This window comes from Cryptomeria japonica, chromosome 7 (assembly GCF_030272615.1).
Source record: "Cryptomeria japonica chromosome 7, Sugi_1.0, whole genome shotgun sequence".
NCBI classification, from domain to species: Eukaryota; Viridiplantae; Streptophyta; class Pinopsida; order Cupressales; family Cupressaceae; genus Cryptomeria; species Cryptomeria japonica.
The window spans coordinates 518,381,439-518,398,704 of record NC_081411.1 but is presented as its reverse complement, the minus strand read 5'-3'; the positions used below and the strand labels follow the sequence as shown (position 1 = coordinate 518,398,704).

Genomic DNA, 17,266 nt, shown 5'->3' with positions numbered 1-17,266 from the left:
TTATATTCTTTCCAATATGCATTGTATCAAACAAATGCACAATTTGTAGCTGCTCGTAGTAAGGCAACCTACTGAATTGTCTGGGATAACTTTTTAGTCCCTTTCGAAGGTGGCCATCCATGCCTTGACGACCTTTAGTATCATCAATTACATCATCAGTAAACAAAACATGATAGAAAAATTCAAATTCCAAACATAAACCATTAGATGGAATGACATTACCTTGACGATTAATTCTATTATATTCCAACTTCCATAAGTGAGGAGTCATTCTTCGTGGCTTTGATGTAGTCTCTTCTTTCCCATTGAAAAGATGTTTTTCAGTATTCCGGTACTTATGATTTTTGTGAAGGAAGTGCCTATACTCATCAAACACCTGCTTTCCTAACTTTTTGAATGACGGGATTTCATCTTTGGACCACAAACTGGACATGCAAATTTTCCCTTTGTTTGAAGACCTACAAGATAATGTATAATTCTATTAAATCTGTTAATTTTTATAATTATAATTATCATGCGCAACTTGAACACTATAATGTACCACAAAAATGTGTTAGCCCTAGGGCATCATGTATTGTCCATACAAGCATTGCATGGAATTGAAATTGTCTTTGTCCTATTGGTCTAGAGATGTCATGCATGGTCACACCATTCCATAACTCCAGCAACTCGTTGATAAGAGGCTCAATATATACATTCATATCTTTAACTTGGTATTTGCCTAGTGGAATGAACAAAAACATCACATAATTATTATGACCATTTTACTGCAATATTTATAATTAAATGTAGATGACTATTAAATGATAAAATACCTGGAACAATCATTGCCAACATTATGTGCTTCCTCTTTATTGACATCCATGGAGGAATGTTATTGTTGATAACAAAAATAGGCCACACCGAGTAAACAGATCTCAACTCTCCAAATGGATTGACACCATCCGCTGCCAATGAAAGCTTGAGATTACGAGGTTCTTCTTTAAAGTGTGGCCACTTTTCCTCTATGTCCATAAATGCTGAACCATCCGCAGGCATTCGAATAATGTCATCTCGACTTCTATTGCGTGCATGGTAATCCATAAATTGTGCCAAGCTAGTGCAACTGAATAATCGTTGCATACGTGGAATAATGGGAATATAACAAAGAACCTTGCGAGGCACCTTTTTTGTTATTTGATATGTTCAATATCTACTGATATGACATTCAGGGCATTTTGTTCCAAATTCATGTTGTTTATGATATATAATATGATCATTGGGACAAGCATCTATTGTTTGATACTCCATTCCAATATCTTTCATAATGGCAGATAATTCTCGGTATGAGCGAGGTAGAATATTTGATGGTGGTAAGAAAAACTCACCTATCAATCTACAACAAAAAAGAAGAAGTTTGAGGTGTTAATATAAAGAATATTAATGGTACATGATTCACCATTTATTAACTGTAATGACATGTATGACACACCTTAACATACGTGAGATTGTTATGTTGGATAAACCATTCATAACTTTCAAGTTCACCAACAACAATACAACAAAGAGAAGAGTTGTTTGGGAGCCTTTGTAAAGGGGCTCATATGCCTTCTCAAGAAGAGGTAAATCATGAACATCAAGGTCATCCTGATCATCATGATCAGCTTTGCCAATACTAAATGTGTCATGGATCAATGTATTTGTACCATCATCTTCAATTGTGTTTTCTGGTGCATGATCCTCATCTTCCATGGGATCATTATCTTCAGCTTCGATATTCACACCTCCATGTTCCTCCACTTCGAAAACCATATTCTTCGGGTTGTGTTGGTCCATATCATGTGCCCTGGGGTGCTCGACCTATATAAAATGATCAACATAAATAAACCATGATCATGATCTCATTATCAAGTGATTTCTTATGTATATAAATTGTTAAAACGATATAATGAACAACTTACCAGTGGATGATAATCATGTCCCCCTTCAATGTGACCATGCTACCTACAATGTTTCTTAGCTATTTTGATTAGAAGTCTTCTAGTCTTTAAGCCCTTACAAATTTTGTAGGGACAATAACATTTCCAATCACCTTTTCTTTTCAAGTTAGACCATAATCTAGCAATTGTCTCCTTATTTTGTTCTTCGCTGATATTATCTAACATGGTCTTCCTTCACAGGCAAAAAAATCAGGCTATGGAAACTTCAGTGCAAAAGCTTCACAAAAATTGCAAATCAAACCAAAACCATTTAACTCTTCTTTTTCATCTTAAAACATTAAACTTAATAGAGAACGTATTTAATGTAGCTGATTTTGTGAATTTTTGAGCATTGTGTTTGCAAATTCTTACTAAAAGTTTGCCTGTTGCAGACTTTCTGAGAGACATTTTTGAGTATTCTAAGCCTTGGTTCTTGTATTTTCACTGGTGATAAGTTGGAAACTTTATGGCAGACCTGTAGCCAATCGATTTAATTTTGACAAGTTATACACCAAGCAAACAGGCATCTAGAACTAGCATTGTTTGTAGGTCACCCCTACCCTATGTCATGGGTATATGACTACCCAAAACTCCAGTTTAAGCATCAATCCTGGAAATGATCGGTATATGACTACCCAGAACTCCAGTTTAAGCATTAAGTTACATCATTATTGACCTTACTTTGGGATGCTATGTATGAGATTGGAACCTTTTGTAGGGTGTGATCAATGTGCTATCATAAATGCAAAGCCAAAACCATTTTGATGAGATCATGATCCCACTAATACTATTTTGCCTTGTTAATTTTGCACCCACAAAAATGATAGAACTAGATATAATATGCCATCAATGCCCATATACCGACAATGCTCAAGATGAGCCACTTAGAGGTAGAGTTTAACCACTTTCCATATAGGTAGATTATCTCTAACCTCATTTTCCCTATAGGTAACTGATTAGGTTCATTTTAGAGTCTTATTTTCAAATATGTACCTCTATGTTAGATTTTTGCTTTATTATTTGCTTGTTTATGCTTAATCTTGTCAATTTTGCATAATTTTACTTAGTTCTTGCATCTTCAATGAAATTATATCTAATCATATCCAATCACATCAAAATGGAACAATTAATCATATTGCTGGTCTCTCCTAGAGGAATTAAATTGAACCAAATTGACTATTCCCCAATAAAATGTTTTGAAATGGTGAATGTATAAGTTTGTAGTTTACTTTCCTAGACTAGGACCCCATTTCATCAACATTTCACTATGAAAGCATAAATATTTTTTCTTGAAGAGAACATCTTATAGATTATGCTTCAATGTATAATACATTTTCATAATCAATCATTCGACTTCACATGGATAAAAGAATTCACATATTCTAAATCATGATATGATGATGTGAACAACTCATATGCAACTATATGGCATGCAAAGCATTTATTTTAACATACACCTATTCATCCACATTGCAGGGATAACAATACAAGGCTCACATATTGGTCTAAGAGGAAGCCATGGTCTCACAAAGTAACCAAGAACCATATGAAATGATGGTCTTGAATCCACACACAACTAGGGAGGATCCATACAATTATGTATGACTTCCCCCTTGTTTGTTTAATGGGATTAGCCTCCAAGACATAGCCGTCAATAATCACTAAGAATGTACAAGTGGATCGTAGCTACCCATACAACAAACACTTACCCCTATCCTCAAATTTTCCCAATGTTTGGTTCCTTATATACACTCATCCAAGGTTATCTACGTCAATCTTGGTGAGGAATCACATCACAACAAAGAAGGCAACATTTAAAAATAGCAAGAGTTTCACTAAACTACCAAAGATCATAAATATTGAAAGAAAGAAAAAATAGTACCAATAATAAGTCAAATAAATGTGTTCAATTCCAATAGCAAATCAAACATAGCCACAATAACTACACAATAGAGAAAACTCACAATAGTGATTAAACTAATTCAAACAAGATAAAATAAAATTGTTGGCCCATGCAACAAAGATGAGAGATCATCAATAATTGAAGGAAACTTCGCAATCCTTAAAAGTGCACATTACATAACTATACGACTAGAAATTGTGGCTAAATAGAGTGAAGATTCATCATGACTCCAATAATAGTCCCTCATGTGTGCATTTGTGGCATGAACACAAAAACTCCCAAATGGCATGACCATGTACCTAATGGAGAAGACATGCCTAGGCTACGTGCCCAAAAAACATGACTATAATAATAGTCCCTCATGCATGCATTTGTGGCCTGCGCACTACAAATCCTAACATATCATGGCAATACACCTCATAGAGAAGACACACCTAGGGCCACATTGCACATAGCAACGTGCCTCACAGAGAAGACATGCATAGGGCACATGCCAGATAGCAATGTGTCTTATGGAAAAATGTGCATGCATGTCACACACCAAAGCTATATGTATACATCATGAGGCACATTCATATGTTATCAAACACAACCTATTGTATCTAACATGAGTTCCTCTCTACATGTGTGCAAATCTTCCAACACTAATCGCCACTAAGAAGGAATAATATAAAATGCATCTTCAAATATTTGTGTGTGTGTGTGGAATTGTGTCTTTGAACCCAAATCGCTACCATCAACAACATGTAACCATCACCTACACTATATCAGAACATAAGTATGGTGTGACATCATATCTATTTGCATAATGTCAAAACACATGCAAACATGAAAATCATCATAGCATGACAAAAATCAATCTCCACATGTTGGAACAAAGATATAAATAAGATAATAGGGTAAGAGGAAGCCCATACCAAGAACCACATACCAACTATCGGCAATGCCATCAAGATAAATGTAGGATAGGATACCACTATGAGCCATCCAATGGTCCATTCTATGAGGAGAACTATGGGATGCTATCTTTGAAAGGTGTGGTCAATAGAGATAATCCCTACTAATGCCACAATATGTCACCATAGCTTCTTGAGTTTTCCATTCTTCTACTTAACACCACATTAATTGAGTTCCTCAACAGCGAGGTTGGTTCTCAATAGGATGCAAAAACATGTAAACACACAAGCATGGTTTCATCATACTTGTACAACAATACAAATTCATTTTTCTAGTTAATTACTTAGTGTAAAAATAACTCCATTACATAACATAGGGCAATAATCACCATAAGTTTTCAAATAAACTGCCCAAACATCAAATGGAGTTACCCTTTCTAAGGTACAAACATAATTTATTTATAACTTCAAAATTAAAATAATCCAAATACATCCAAATAAGTTCAATAGTGCATGGAAATAGACAACATGATCCATAATTAAACCCATAAATTACCCTAATTGGATATGCTAATAAAATGGTGTCTCAAATAATAGAGATTATGTTGGACCTATAATAGAGATCTAGACTTTGTTTCATCATACACAAGCATGGTTTCATCATACTTGTATCCAAATACACCATCCATAGATAGGTACTCAGTACCACAATCTCATGGGTACCCTTTTAGCTGAATTTACCCTATATTTAGGTGAATCTACCCTTGTATCATTCCTTGATCTAGTATGTCATTCCACCAATCAATAATTTTTCCATATTCTTGGGAGAATACACTATCCCTTAGGTGAATATGCCATATCCTTAAATGAATCCTCCTTGTCATCATCCTAAGTCCTCTTTTTGTTAAGTCTTATCCCTTCATCTTTAGGAAAATCCACTTATCCTTATGTGAATCTACTTTCTCTTAGGTGAATCTATTTCACATAAACCATTTATCTTATCCATCTTTCTTCCACAAATGGTGAATTTTTCCTAGCCTTAGATGACTACACTCCCATTTAGGTGAATCTATCTAGTTTTAGTCTCCTTCCATTATTTTGTCCAAATTTGTATCCTTTAGTTTACATGAATCTACTTGTTCTTAGGAAAATCAACCCTATCATTCTAAGGAAAATTCACCTTGTCATCATCCTTAATCATCTACCTTTCAAGTGTATAGTCCATCCATCTTTGGGAGAATCTAACATATTATTGGGAAAATCCACTCCCTCTTAGGTGAATCCACCTTTTCCACCTTCTCATTAATCTATTATTTGTTCTAAGAAGGACACAAAAGTGGATAGAAAATAATAGAGGAGATAGTACTCAAACAAGTACTAAGGAATTGCATTAGTGACATGTCACAAATGTGAGTTATACACGTTCCAAATTGATTGATTCTCATGAAGGAACTAAGTTATCTACAATAAATAGCCACCCAAGAAACCCATTTTCTTTAGGCAAACTATCTTCTTAGATATGATCTTGTAAATGGTGTTAAAAAGAGTAATTAGTCACCAACCAACCACACTCTTCATTTTTATATTTAAGAATTAGTTTGGTCAAACCTTGATTGTAACAAGCATAACCAAATCCTCCATGATAAAGTTAACAACAAATATATTATTGCATAACCAAATCTTTGTGGTGGGTGTGTTCAACAAATATATTATTGTGTGAATTGCTTTTGTCCAAAATGTAGGAACTTGATCTACATATCCATGAAGGCATGATTAGGTCTCTATACAACACTGTTTTGTTGATGCATATATGTAGTGGTTAGTTGTTTTCTTTTAGTTGTGGATAAACCATTTTGAGTGAATTTCTCATTTACTTGAGCATTTTGCATTTAGAGAACAACTGGATGACCATTCAACAAGGGTTTAAACTCTTTGAACTTCACAAATGCTTGAGCTTTTCTTGTCAAGCAATGTACCCACATCTTAAAGACATCAAATTATGAAAGATGATAGTCCCAAATCTACAAATGACTGTCACAACATAGTGAATAAGGGAAATCCATAGATACATTAATGAGTAGCCCTAGATCAATACAAAGAGAGCACATGCATGCTAAGGGAGCATTGAACAAGCCTTTTTCAGGATAATATAATGGTAGTAAAAGAAATCAATAAGGAGCATAAGTTCATCAAGAACAATTCTTAGCCACAAAGATCTAAGGTAATCATAGAGGAGCTAATAATAAGTGAGTTCAAGAAGACACACTCAAGCCTTCATCACATTCCATAAAAAGAAAATCATTATTCCATATAATTGGAAGGAAATGATATATTGCAAAGATTACTATGAAGGTCTAAAATAGTAAAAGAGATGAGACTAATCTTTTATTTCTACTTACAACAATGAATTGGTTGAGATATACTCATAGACAAAGTGAATGACATGTATGAGAACAACCTCAATAAAGGTAAAAAGGACAATAAATAGTAGTGATAGATGACAATGCATTGAATGTGCCAAGAAAAAGACAGTAAGCCATGGAGAAATCACTATCAAAACAAAGCCATTAAATAAAACTATGTTGGTGCAGCTTGAGAAGCACAGTACAACAATGAAAAAAGAACACTACTTGGTCCTTGAAAATCATGTAGTCACAATGATTGAAAACCACAATGACAACATAGAGGGCATGAATGTTTGGAGCATTTCCATTCTTAAGAATCTCATGATAGTCCATTATTAGGACAGGTGAAGTGCACTATGAAAGTGTCTTAAAAAGCTAATATAGCCATAAGTGATAGTGCCAATGCTTTGAGTTCAAATGCTCATGAAATACAGTCATGTTTATCTCAATGCAACATTTGCCAACATCCTCCCTGCGTGTGCCAAAATAGGAGCTTTGGAACAAGGTATGGACATCCATTAAAGCATAATCGAAGGGGGTTTTTTGTCAGAAAGTTAGTTGCAAATGCTCCAATAACAAAAATCACAAAATGGGGTAGCATACACACGGCATGTGAACTGTATGATGGAATACCTCAAAGAGATGTCATTTCATGGAATTTTAAGATCGTAGGATATGCACAAAATGGATTAATTCGCAAAATAAAACTATTTGCCCTTGATTGCGAAAAAAATTAGTTGCCCTTCATTGAAAAACAAAGAGTTCCTTTGATTGCAAAAAAAATCTTACCTTGCTTGTGCAGAGATCACTCCAGCGGGGGGGGCAGGGAGACAAGACGCGGGTCTCTGCTTGCTTTGGTTTGCTTTCAAAATGAAAATGCAAAGTATCTTTTTTTTTTAATAAAATGCCCGAGGTCATCAGAATTCCGACGAACACGAGCATTTAAAAAAAAAAAAAAAATCAAATTTTCACACAATGTTCCTTGTCCGTCGAAAACCTCCGTCGGAATTTGACCCCAAATGTATTAGTGTGTTGATTTCCTCCAGCTCCTCCATGATGAATCTGGAGGTACCCTTGTTGCTACTTCTGCTCCTGGTTCTAGAACTGGGTCCAGTGGTTTTGTTGTCTCCAGCATCCATATCATCTCCTCCAAGATCTTTCACTGGTTCACTGTGATAGGATCTATAATCATCAACCATGGCATTAATCTTTTCAAGCCCCTCAATACTGTTGTTCATGGCTTCTTTACTAATGTCGACCAAGTTCTTGAGATTTTTCTTAATCTCTATCGTGGATTGCTCCACCTTATCAATCCTTTGTTCGTGATTGCATTTCATCACCTCAACATTCTGGGAGAGTTTTTGTGTCATAATCATGAGTTTCTTTGATTTGTTGGGCTCAGGGGAAGCAATGAATATATCAATTATTTCTTTAACCCCCATTTTGAGGGTATCAATTTCGCACTAAACCCACTTCCAGCAGTTCTCCTGCCTTTTGGTAGCTTCCATAACTAGATTCATCAGATTACCAGTCTTCTGATTCCCACAGTTCTCTTCATTGGCTATGGTCCCCTATTTTTCTTTCAAGACATTGATAGGAATGTCCAGTTTAATCCCTTGGTCCGTAATCTTCGGGCCGTGGTCCTTAGCCACCATCTTTTTCTTTTTGGTGAGGGGCTTGGCCTTGGAGATCAATTTGCTGGTAGTTTTGTATTTGCTAGCCGCCCATCTGGGAGGATTCTTGTTGCCAAATGTTCCAGGGGTGACCATCATCTCCCCTTCATCTGCAGGTTCATATTCAAGGTCATCAACATGAACCCCACTTTCTTCCAGGCCCATTTCCAAGTCAGAGACATCCTGGATATCTGTCTGCAGGCCAATCTCAGTAAGAGGGGACACAATTTCAAGGGATTTAGGGTGCTCCATGATAAGGACAATAAGTCCCTCATGGAGAACAGGGTTGTTAGGGTTCTCCAAATGTTTTTCCAAGCTATTTTCAAGGGAGGAGGCCAGATAGAAGGGAACATAGATGATTTTACCACGCCTAAATTTTTTTAAGATAGTGAAATGGTAGGAAAAGATGCTTGCTTACCTGCCATCAAGAGTAATATACATCATTATAAACTCAGCCATGTCAACCCAGGGGGCCATGAGGTCTTTTCTATTATAGCCGCCATCGACCATTTTGGTGACTCTGGAGCGCTCCTTGTCTTTGTCAAAGAAACTCGACAAGTCCTCCTCCTCGATTTTCCTATCCCTGTAAAATCTTCTGCCAGTCGTAGCCAGACTAGTGACCGTCCCCACCAAAGTTTCGTCAATCTGATAATCGGCGTCATAAGCCCTGAGACTTCCTTTTTTCCATCTGTTAACAAAGGCCTTCGTAAGTAGAGGAGAGGGGCCGTGAAGTTGGTCCAAGTAGGGGACGAGACCTCCATCGACGACTTCCTGCCAAGCATCTTTGTTTTTCTTCCACTTCTCACAAGTAGAGGGCTCTTGTCTGTTCTTATCCCCTCCCATTATGCTCTTGGTCACCAAATAGTAGGAAATGGGGCTCACCAAAAAAGGCACCAACTAGTTGCAGAAAATGGACCACACCCATAGAATATCCAAACAGTAGCAAGAAAACCACACAAATGAGGTAGGAAATCCAGTCACCGAGGAGGTTTCTAGATCTTTGATTAGGGAAAACCAAAAAGAGTCATTTCCCCATCAACTCAGTCATGTCATGATGAGAGATCATTGATTGACGCAGTAATCATTACGTGCCAGCTTGCACAGATTTTCAGGGAAAGCATCCCTGCTACTCCACCAGTTGGTTGCCACGTATCCCATCACCAGATTGGTCAGTAGATTCGCCGCCTTGTTGTCTTCCCAGTATATGTGTGAGATTTTGAAATCTGTCAGTTCATTAATTATATTTTAGCAGTCCTTTATTAGGCTGGCAATCGTCTAGCTAGGATCCATGCGTCCACTTAGGCAATTGACAGTGTTCAACGAGTCAGACTCCAACCATACTTTAGTTAAGCCTTCTCTTTTAGCCATGTGTAACCCAATGTGGGCAGCGCCGACTTCCGTGTAGTGGTTGGAATGGGTGCCCAGGGGGAGTGCCACCGCGGAAACCAGCAGATGAGAGTGATTCCTAGGCACTCCCTCGTACTCGGCCGACCTAGGATTTCCTTTAGCCGCCCCATCCACATTGATTTTGATCCAGCCCATAGGGGGAGGATGCCATATAACATTTTGTTTGCATTGCTTGGTTTTGTGAACTGGGTTGGCAATATTCCAATCAATTTGCCACCGATTGATAGTATCCCAATCCACTTGGAGAGTAGGGATGGGGAAGTCATTATTTCTATTGGGGCAGGAGTGGAGAAAGTTATCTTTGATAGCATTGTGAATTCTAGTAGCCATAACAAAAGCAGGAGTTCCCAAGTCCCTGAAGATATTGTTTCTTTCTTTCCAGATGCCCCAGGCAATATGCAGAAGAGATAAATTCCAGAGAACACCTAAGGCCTGATTATTAGAGGGGCATTTCCATTCAAACCACATTCACTGGGTAGTAACAGGGAAGACTCAGGCAATGTTCTAGATGTTAAGGATGTGATTCCAGATATCCGCAGGCATAGGTGCAATGCAGCAGCAGATGGCCAACATTTTCCTCTGCCTCTTTACAAAGAAAACATCTATTAGAGAGAGGAATACTTCTTCTGCAAAGTATCAATGGTAGAGATCTTGCCTTGCATAAACAACTAGAAAAAAATGTTAATTTTAGGAATTAAGTGCTTGTTCCAGATACCCGCCCAAAAGGAGGGGGGGAGAAGGATCTAGAGATGAACTTATAGGCATCATCAACTTTGAACTTCCCAGAAGAGAAGTTCCAGAACACTTCATCCTCCCCTTGAGAGAGGGGGATGTGAATACAATTCAACCAAGGTTTCATAGGAATTAGAACATTATCAACATAAGAGAGGTCTAGCCAGTCTCCATTTCTAATGTAATCAGCCACCCAAGCACCAATTTTTTTGAGGCATAATTCTTTGAAGGGGGGGACCCAAACAGAGTCTGATAGGGGGCCATCACCAGTCCACCAGTCATTCCAAAACCTGATTCTGGTACCATTACCTAGCATCCATCTGCAACCATGCAAGATAACTTTGGAGGAGACAATGAAATTGCTCCAAAAATCAGAAACCGCGTTGGGAAGATCATAAGTTTCCAGATTGTTTTGGATATTTGGAATGTGGTATTTAAGTTTGAATATATCGGTCCACTCATTATTCTCTTTAAGACATCTCCATAGTTGCTTGGCCATCAGGGCTTTATTGAAGTCTCTCAGATTCCGGATATCTAGACCTCCCATGGATTTGAGCAAGCAAACTTGATTCCAAGCCACAAGGTGTAATATGTTCTTAGATTCAGTTCCAGTTCACAATTTTTTTTTTTGAATTCTTTCTAATTTATCAATGATTTTGGCTAGGATTTTGAATAGACTCATAGCATAAACAGGGATGCTCTGAAGCGAGGCTTTGAGCAACTGGAGCTTACCAGCTTGGCTTAGCAAGGCGCCTTTCCACCCAGCCAACTTGTTCTGGAATTTGTCTATAAGATTCACCCAAAAAGAGTCAGGAGCTGGGCCCTGACAGAGAGGAAGGCCCAGATAGGAATCAGACAAATTTCCAACTTTGTAGCCAATAATCAAGGCAATCTTAACTTTCCTGTGTTCAGGGGTGTTAAAGAAGAAGATGGAGCTTTTAGCCAAGCTAATTTTTTTCCCCGAACCATGCTCACATATATTAAGAGTCTATTTTAAATTCTTAGCTTCTTTGACCAAAACTTCCCCCATCAAGAGAGTGTCATCAACAAATTGTTGGTGAGAGCATGTGGAGGCCTGAGAGGCGAGCTGTAAGCCCATAATATTACCATTTATGACCTCCCTTTGAATAATTATACTGAGAGCTTCACTCATCATAATGAAAAGGAAAGGAGATAGAGGATCCCCTTGTCTTATGCCCCTAGACCCTGAGAAAAAATCAGAGGCAGAGCCATTAATCAACACAGAGAATTTTGGGGTGGAAACACATTGCTCAATGATCTGGATGAAGTTATCTCCGAATCCAAAGGCCTTGAGGATTCGGAGGAGAAAACACCAATTAACTTTATCAAAAGATTTTAGCAGGTCCAGTTTTAGGAGAAAACCCAGATTTTTATTGATTGAAAGGGAGTGGATGTTCTCATGAACCACAATAGCAGAATCTAGGATCTGCCTCCCAGGCACAAACCCATTTTGATGTTTATAAGTTAAAGAGGGGATAAAAATCTTAAGCCTGAGCACAAGAATCTTGGTGAAGATTTTATAGATAGAATTGCAAAGGCTAATAGGTCTAAAATCCTGAAAAGAGTAGGTGTCATATTTCTTAGGGATGAGGACCAGGAAGGTGGCGTTCAGCTCCTTCAGGAGAGAGCGGGATCTAAAAAATTCTTGAGCAGCAACGACCACATGAAAGCAGATAATCTGCCAAAAATTTTGAAAGAAAAAAAGAGGGAAACCATCAAGTCCGGGGACCTTGTTACCTTCAAAAGAGAAAACCACATTGCGAACTTCCTCAGGGGAGGTGATTTTGGTAAGCTCCAAGTTCATGTCCCGAGAGATGATGGGGGGAATCTCCTGCAAGATTCCATTTTGAGTAGAAGGATCAAGAGGGCCGTCCACATAAAGGAGCTTAGAGAAAAAATTGATGGCTACCTAGCAAATCTCATCATGCTTATCAACCCATCTCTGCCTGATCTGAATTTTGTTTAGTCTATTAGTAGCCCTGTGCTTAAGAGTCATCATATGAAAGATCTTAGTGTTTTGGTCACCACTTTTAAGCCATAAAGCTCTAGATCTCTGCTTCCAAAATTCTTCTTCTTTGGAGATAATGTCATGTAATTTGGTCAAAATATCAATTTCTTTATTCGAGACATCTTTATCAAACTTGTAAGCTTGAATATGATTTTGAACCCCTGCAAGATCCAGTTTGAGCTTCTCTTTAGCTTTGAAGATGTTGCCAAAAGTGGATTTGTTCCAACGTTGTATATTAGACTTGACATTGGAGAGGTTCTTGGCTATAAAAAACATAGTCGTTCCCTGGATATCAATATTCCACCACTCCAAAATTTTATCTTGGATTTTAGGGGCCATCAGCCACATTTTCTCAAATCTGAAGGGGTACACCTTTCTGCCAGACAACAGAGAAATCGAGAGGCAGATGGGGAAGTGATTGAATCCAACATGGTCCAAGGCATTGAGTCTATAGGAGGCCATTCGAAGCCAATCAGGAGAGATAAGACCCCTATCAAGCTTGACCTAAATAAGATCCTCCCCACTGCGTCTGTTGGACCAGGTGAACAAATTTTCAAAGATAGTTGTATAGTTCATCTCACACAATTGTCTAATACTTAACAAATTATGCTTTAGTTATGGAGTGTAATAAATGTCTTTAACACTCTTCATACCTTCTTTTGTGTGCTCTTCTATAGCTCCTTTTGTAGCAACCTCTAATGATTTGTTGTCACCAAGTTGGATTTTAGATTTGAAACTCTCATCCATTGTTGAAAATAACTTCTCATTTCTTCACATATGGTTAGAACATCCAAAATCTAGATACCAAACATCTTTACTAGTATTTTCAACTTTAACATAAGATAAAAGTAAATGATTTGGAGGATTCCCATCACCTTCTTAAGAATAATAAACACTTATACCTTCTTTTCACTTACAAACTCTTTCAAAATGACCATATCTATTGCAATGGTACTTGGATATTTCTCTTATCAAATATGCCTCTACCTCTTCCTTTGGAACCACCTCTTTCTCTTGAACCACTTCTGCCTCTATTTCCTCTTGAAGGATTATGATTTTGACCTCTACCTTGGCCTTGATTGCTTTTGGTTTTGTTGTTGGCATCTTTATTCTTTGTGATTTGTAATTTGGAAAAAAAGTTTTCTCATCACTTTCTCCAAATGAATCTCTCAATTTTTCTTCATGAGACATAAGAGATCCCACTAGGTGATCAAACTAAATGGTTGTCAAATCCTTAGTTTCTTCTATGATTATGGCAACATGATTCCACCTTGGTGTGAGAGTCCTCAACACCTTTTTGATCAAAACCTCATTGTTTACAATTTTCCCAAATATAACCATCTTATTAACCATATCTTTTACTTTGACACAATAGTCACTCGCATTTATAGTTTCTTGCATCTTCAAATTCTTGAAATCGTTTTTCAATGTCTACAACTTGACAACTTTGATTTGATCACTACCTTGAATAGCTTCTTTTAGAGTCTTCGAGGAATCTTTGGTTGTCTGTGCATTTGCAATTCTTGGAAACGTGCTCTTCCTAAGAGATATTTGAATGTTAAACAAGACTTGATAATTTTCTTGCTAGCCTCCTCCTTGGCTGTTTTATAATTAGTTTTGAGGGCATTTCAATCAGCTGGCTCTTGGTAACTTGATTCAACAATCTCCCACAAATCTTTTCCTATAAAAAATGTCATCATTTTTATGCACCAATAATTGTACTCATTTCCATCAAATTCTAGAATGACCAAAGAATTAGAATTTGACATGATAAACTTTGATGAAATTCCGACAACTATATCTTTAACCAAAACAAATAAAACCAATTGTAGATTCTAGAATGAATCTTGTTCCTTTTAAACTTTTAAACACCTGATTGAATAAATATTATAAGAAATCCAGAAAATAATAATTCTTACAGACTTTGAAAAAACCACAGAACACTCATTGATCAATCCAGCGAACACCTCAGAATTGAATTCTCATATTATTTCTCAGATTAAATTACTGTTACAAAACAGTCTTCTTAGAGGCGTGTTCAAAACTACAAAGGCTGAAAATAAATAAAGTTTGCAGCCAGAAAGAACAGCTCGCTGACTGATGATTAAAACAAAACACAAGTTTATGCATTACACTAAGAATAAACTAGAAAAGCAAACTACAGATCTGAATTAAAACTGAAAGCTCTGAATCTATTTTTGGCATCCATGCTGGAGCTGCATGATCGAACTGCAGCATCAATCATCAACAAAAGTCAGGCATTTCTACAGGAATGAATTCCTTCGCCATTTCACAGGATTCCATGTTGGACCTTCTTTTGGATGAGGACTTGGCAAAGGGGTCATATTATTACTGCGTGCACTGAATGATGTTTTGTGTTTGTTCCAAGGAAACCTCCGCACAGAGGGCCTCCAAATATTCCCCAACTGCTGCTCCACACTCTTGCAAAATCTCTGAAGATCGCTCAGTTCCCCCCTCAGCTTCTCGATTTCCGCTTGCCCATTTTCTGTCGAATCGGTGCTCTCATTCACATATATTTCCTCTGTACTTTGGATGCTCATACAATTGGGTACTTGCCTTTGCAGATCTAGTTTACATTTCAGAGGAGTAGGGGGCGTGTATTGGTGGTGGGTACTAGTAGTACTAGTGAATGACCACGTAATGAGAATGGGATCTGTGCTTGCTTTCCATGCAATGGATTCCACGCATCGCTGCACAATGTGCAGATCTTCGGCCCAGGGAGAAAGGTGGGCGCAGGTCCTAAGGAGAGTGATGGAGTCGAGCCATGAGACCAATACTACATAACTGAGAAACTCTTCTGTTCGGGAGATGAGGTTCCCCTGTCCCAAATCTTCTCTCATTTCCAGATACTCCGCCGCACACCGAAGCGCCGCCACATTGGATGCACTCATGTGAAGTGGAATCGATCCGTAACAGAACTTTGCTGCTAACTCAAATGATTTTGCTCCTCCTGGGAATCCCTCAAGCTTTATGTATTCGTTCTCCGTGTCTCGGGCTTCGAACACGAGCTTGTTCAGTCGACCACTCTTCGAAAGTAACGGGAACTTCTTGAACATAAAAAGGGAAACACTTTTAATGTTGCCTTCATCACTAACCCAAGCACAACAACAAAAAAAAAAAAAAAGGCCCAAAAATAAAAGAACCAATTAGAAACAAAAGGTTATAAAAGATTGCATATCTTCTATTTATTCAAATCTATGTAAGGTTTCATTATTAAGAATTATTTTTCATTATATATGAGAAACATGTTCACTAAGTATTCAAAAGAATGTTTATGAATTAATCTGATATGTTTTTGAATCTATATTTTGGATAGCATTCAGTGATCTATCATCCCTCTCTTTAATCTGATAATAGAGTATTAAATGTGATCTGATATGTTGATTCAAAAATATACACAGTTGATTTCAGAGACAAAATATACTGAAAAAAAAAACAATCTTTTGAATACAAGATACATAAACAACCTATAAATCTGGAAAATAAAATAAAACATGAAATCTAAACGAAATTACCTTATGAAGATGAAAGAGCACATCATCAACCTCTACTATCATATCGCTTTGTAACTTTGTTGGGACACACCTATAAGAGTTATACTTTGTTTGGAAACCTCGCAGCTAGGACTGATAATCAACACAAAGGAAATATTATGAAAGATTGAAAGACAGGAATCGTAATTGAATTGCTTACCAAGATTGATCTTTGGTGCCTGTTAAAGTGTTAAGATTGGTGCTTCCTTTGATGAGGCTCATTTTTTTCTGGTTCTTTCTTTTCGTCTTCCAATGCACCACTCATTTCCTTTCCTCGGTGAGGCTGAAGATTGTATGTAGAGCTCCACAGATGTAGAATATAATGTGGTGCGAGGCATACTAAATGCCAACATGTAAATGATTATGATTGACCACCGACGATTCGTAGAGCCAGCTAGAACTTCATTTATTTTTCATACATCGTTGTGGGGACAAGAAGAAGACAAAAATATTTGAATTAGGCGATTGCGTGGATGAGAAATAGTCGGCTCGTCGTTTAAGAAATATGGTTCGACATAAAAAAACATGTCCTTCGATTTATATATGAAGATATCTTACGCGTGGCATTCAGACCCACAATAGATAGCTTTATATGAGGACAGCAAACAAAGCATACGGTACAGAAATGGCTTTGATAGAACAAATCGTTGCGGTACAGAAATGTCTTTTATAATTGATTGACTGCACGTTGCTGCATTTGATGTGATAC

The 17,266-nt window shown here is 37.4% G+C and overlaps 1 protein-coding gene across 6 annotated transcripts; it reads right to left on the bottom strand.

The window, feature by feature from the left end:
• Window positions 1-14,950: 14,950 nt before the first annotated feature.
• LOC131061661 (root phototropism protein 3) lies at window positions 14,951-16,897 on the bottom strand. 6 transcript variants are annotated; one of them, XM_057995468.2, is made up of 3 exons: window positions 16,718-16,897; window positions 16,540-16,609; window positions 14,951-16,071 (listed from the first exon to the last, which is right to left on the bottom strand). In XM_057995468.2, the coding sequence occupies exons 1-3, from the start codon at window positions 16,777-16,779 to the stop codon at window positions 15,268-15,270; spliced, it is 936 nt and encodes a 311-aa protein (XP_057851451.2). In that variant the 5' UTR covers window positions 16,780-16,897; the 3' UTR covers window positions 14,951-15,267. The 6 variants fall into 6 exon arrangements, with proteins under 6 accessions (XP_057851451.2, XP_057851453.2, XP_057851454.2 ...); XM_057995470.2 differs by having other exon boundaries at window positions 16,540-16,650; window positions 16,718-16,896; XM_057995471.2 differs by having other exon boundaries at window positions 16,540-16,593; window positions 16,718-16,896.
• Between the last annotated feature and the right edge of the window lie 369 nt (window positions 16,898-17,266).

Excerpts from the sequence above, each read along its gene's own strand:
- LOC131061661 (XM_057995468.2), bottom strand. The coding sequence starts at position 16,779 with ATGAGCCTCATCAAAGGAAGCACCAATCTTAACACTTTAACAGGCACC. Across the intron at positions 16,610-16,717 it reads GGCACCAAAGATCAATCTTG|GTGTGTCCCAACAAAGTTAC; the intron begins GTAAGCAATTCA and ends TAACTCTTATAG. Across the intron at positions 16,072-16,539 it reads TGCTCTTTCATCTTCATAAG|AAGTTCCCGTTACTTTCGAA; the intron begins GTAATTTCGTTT and ends TTTATGTTCAAG.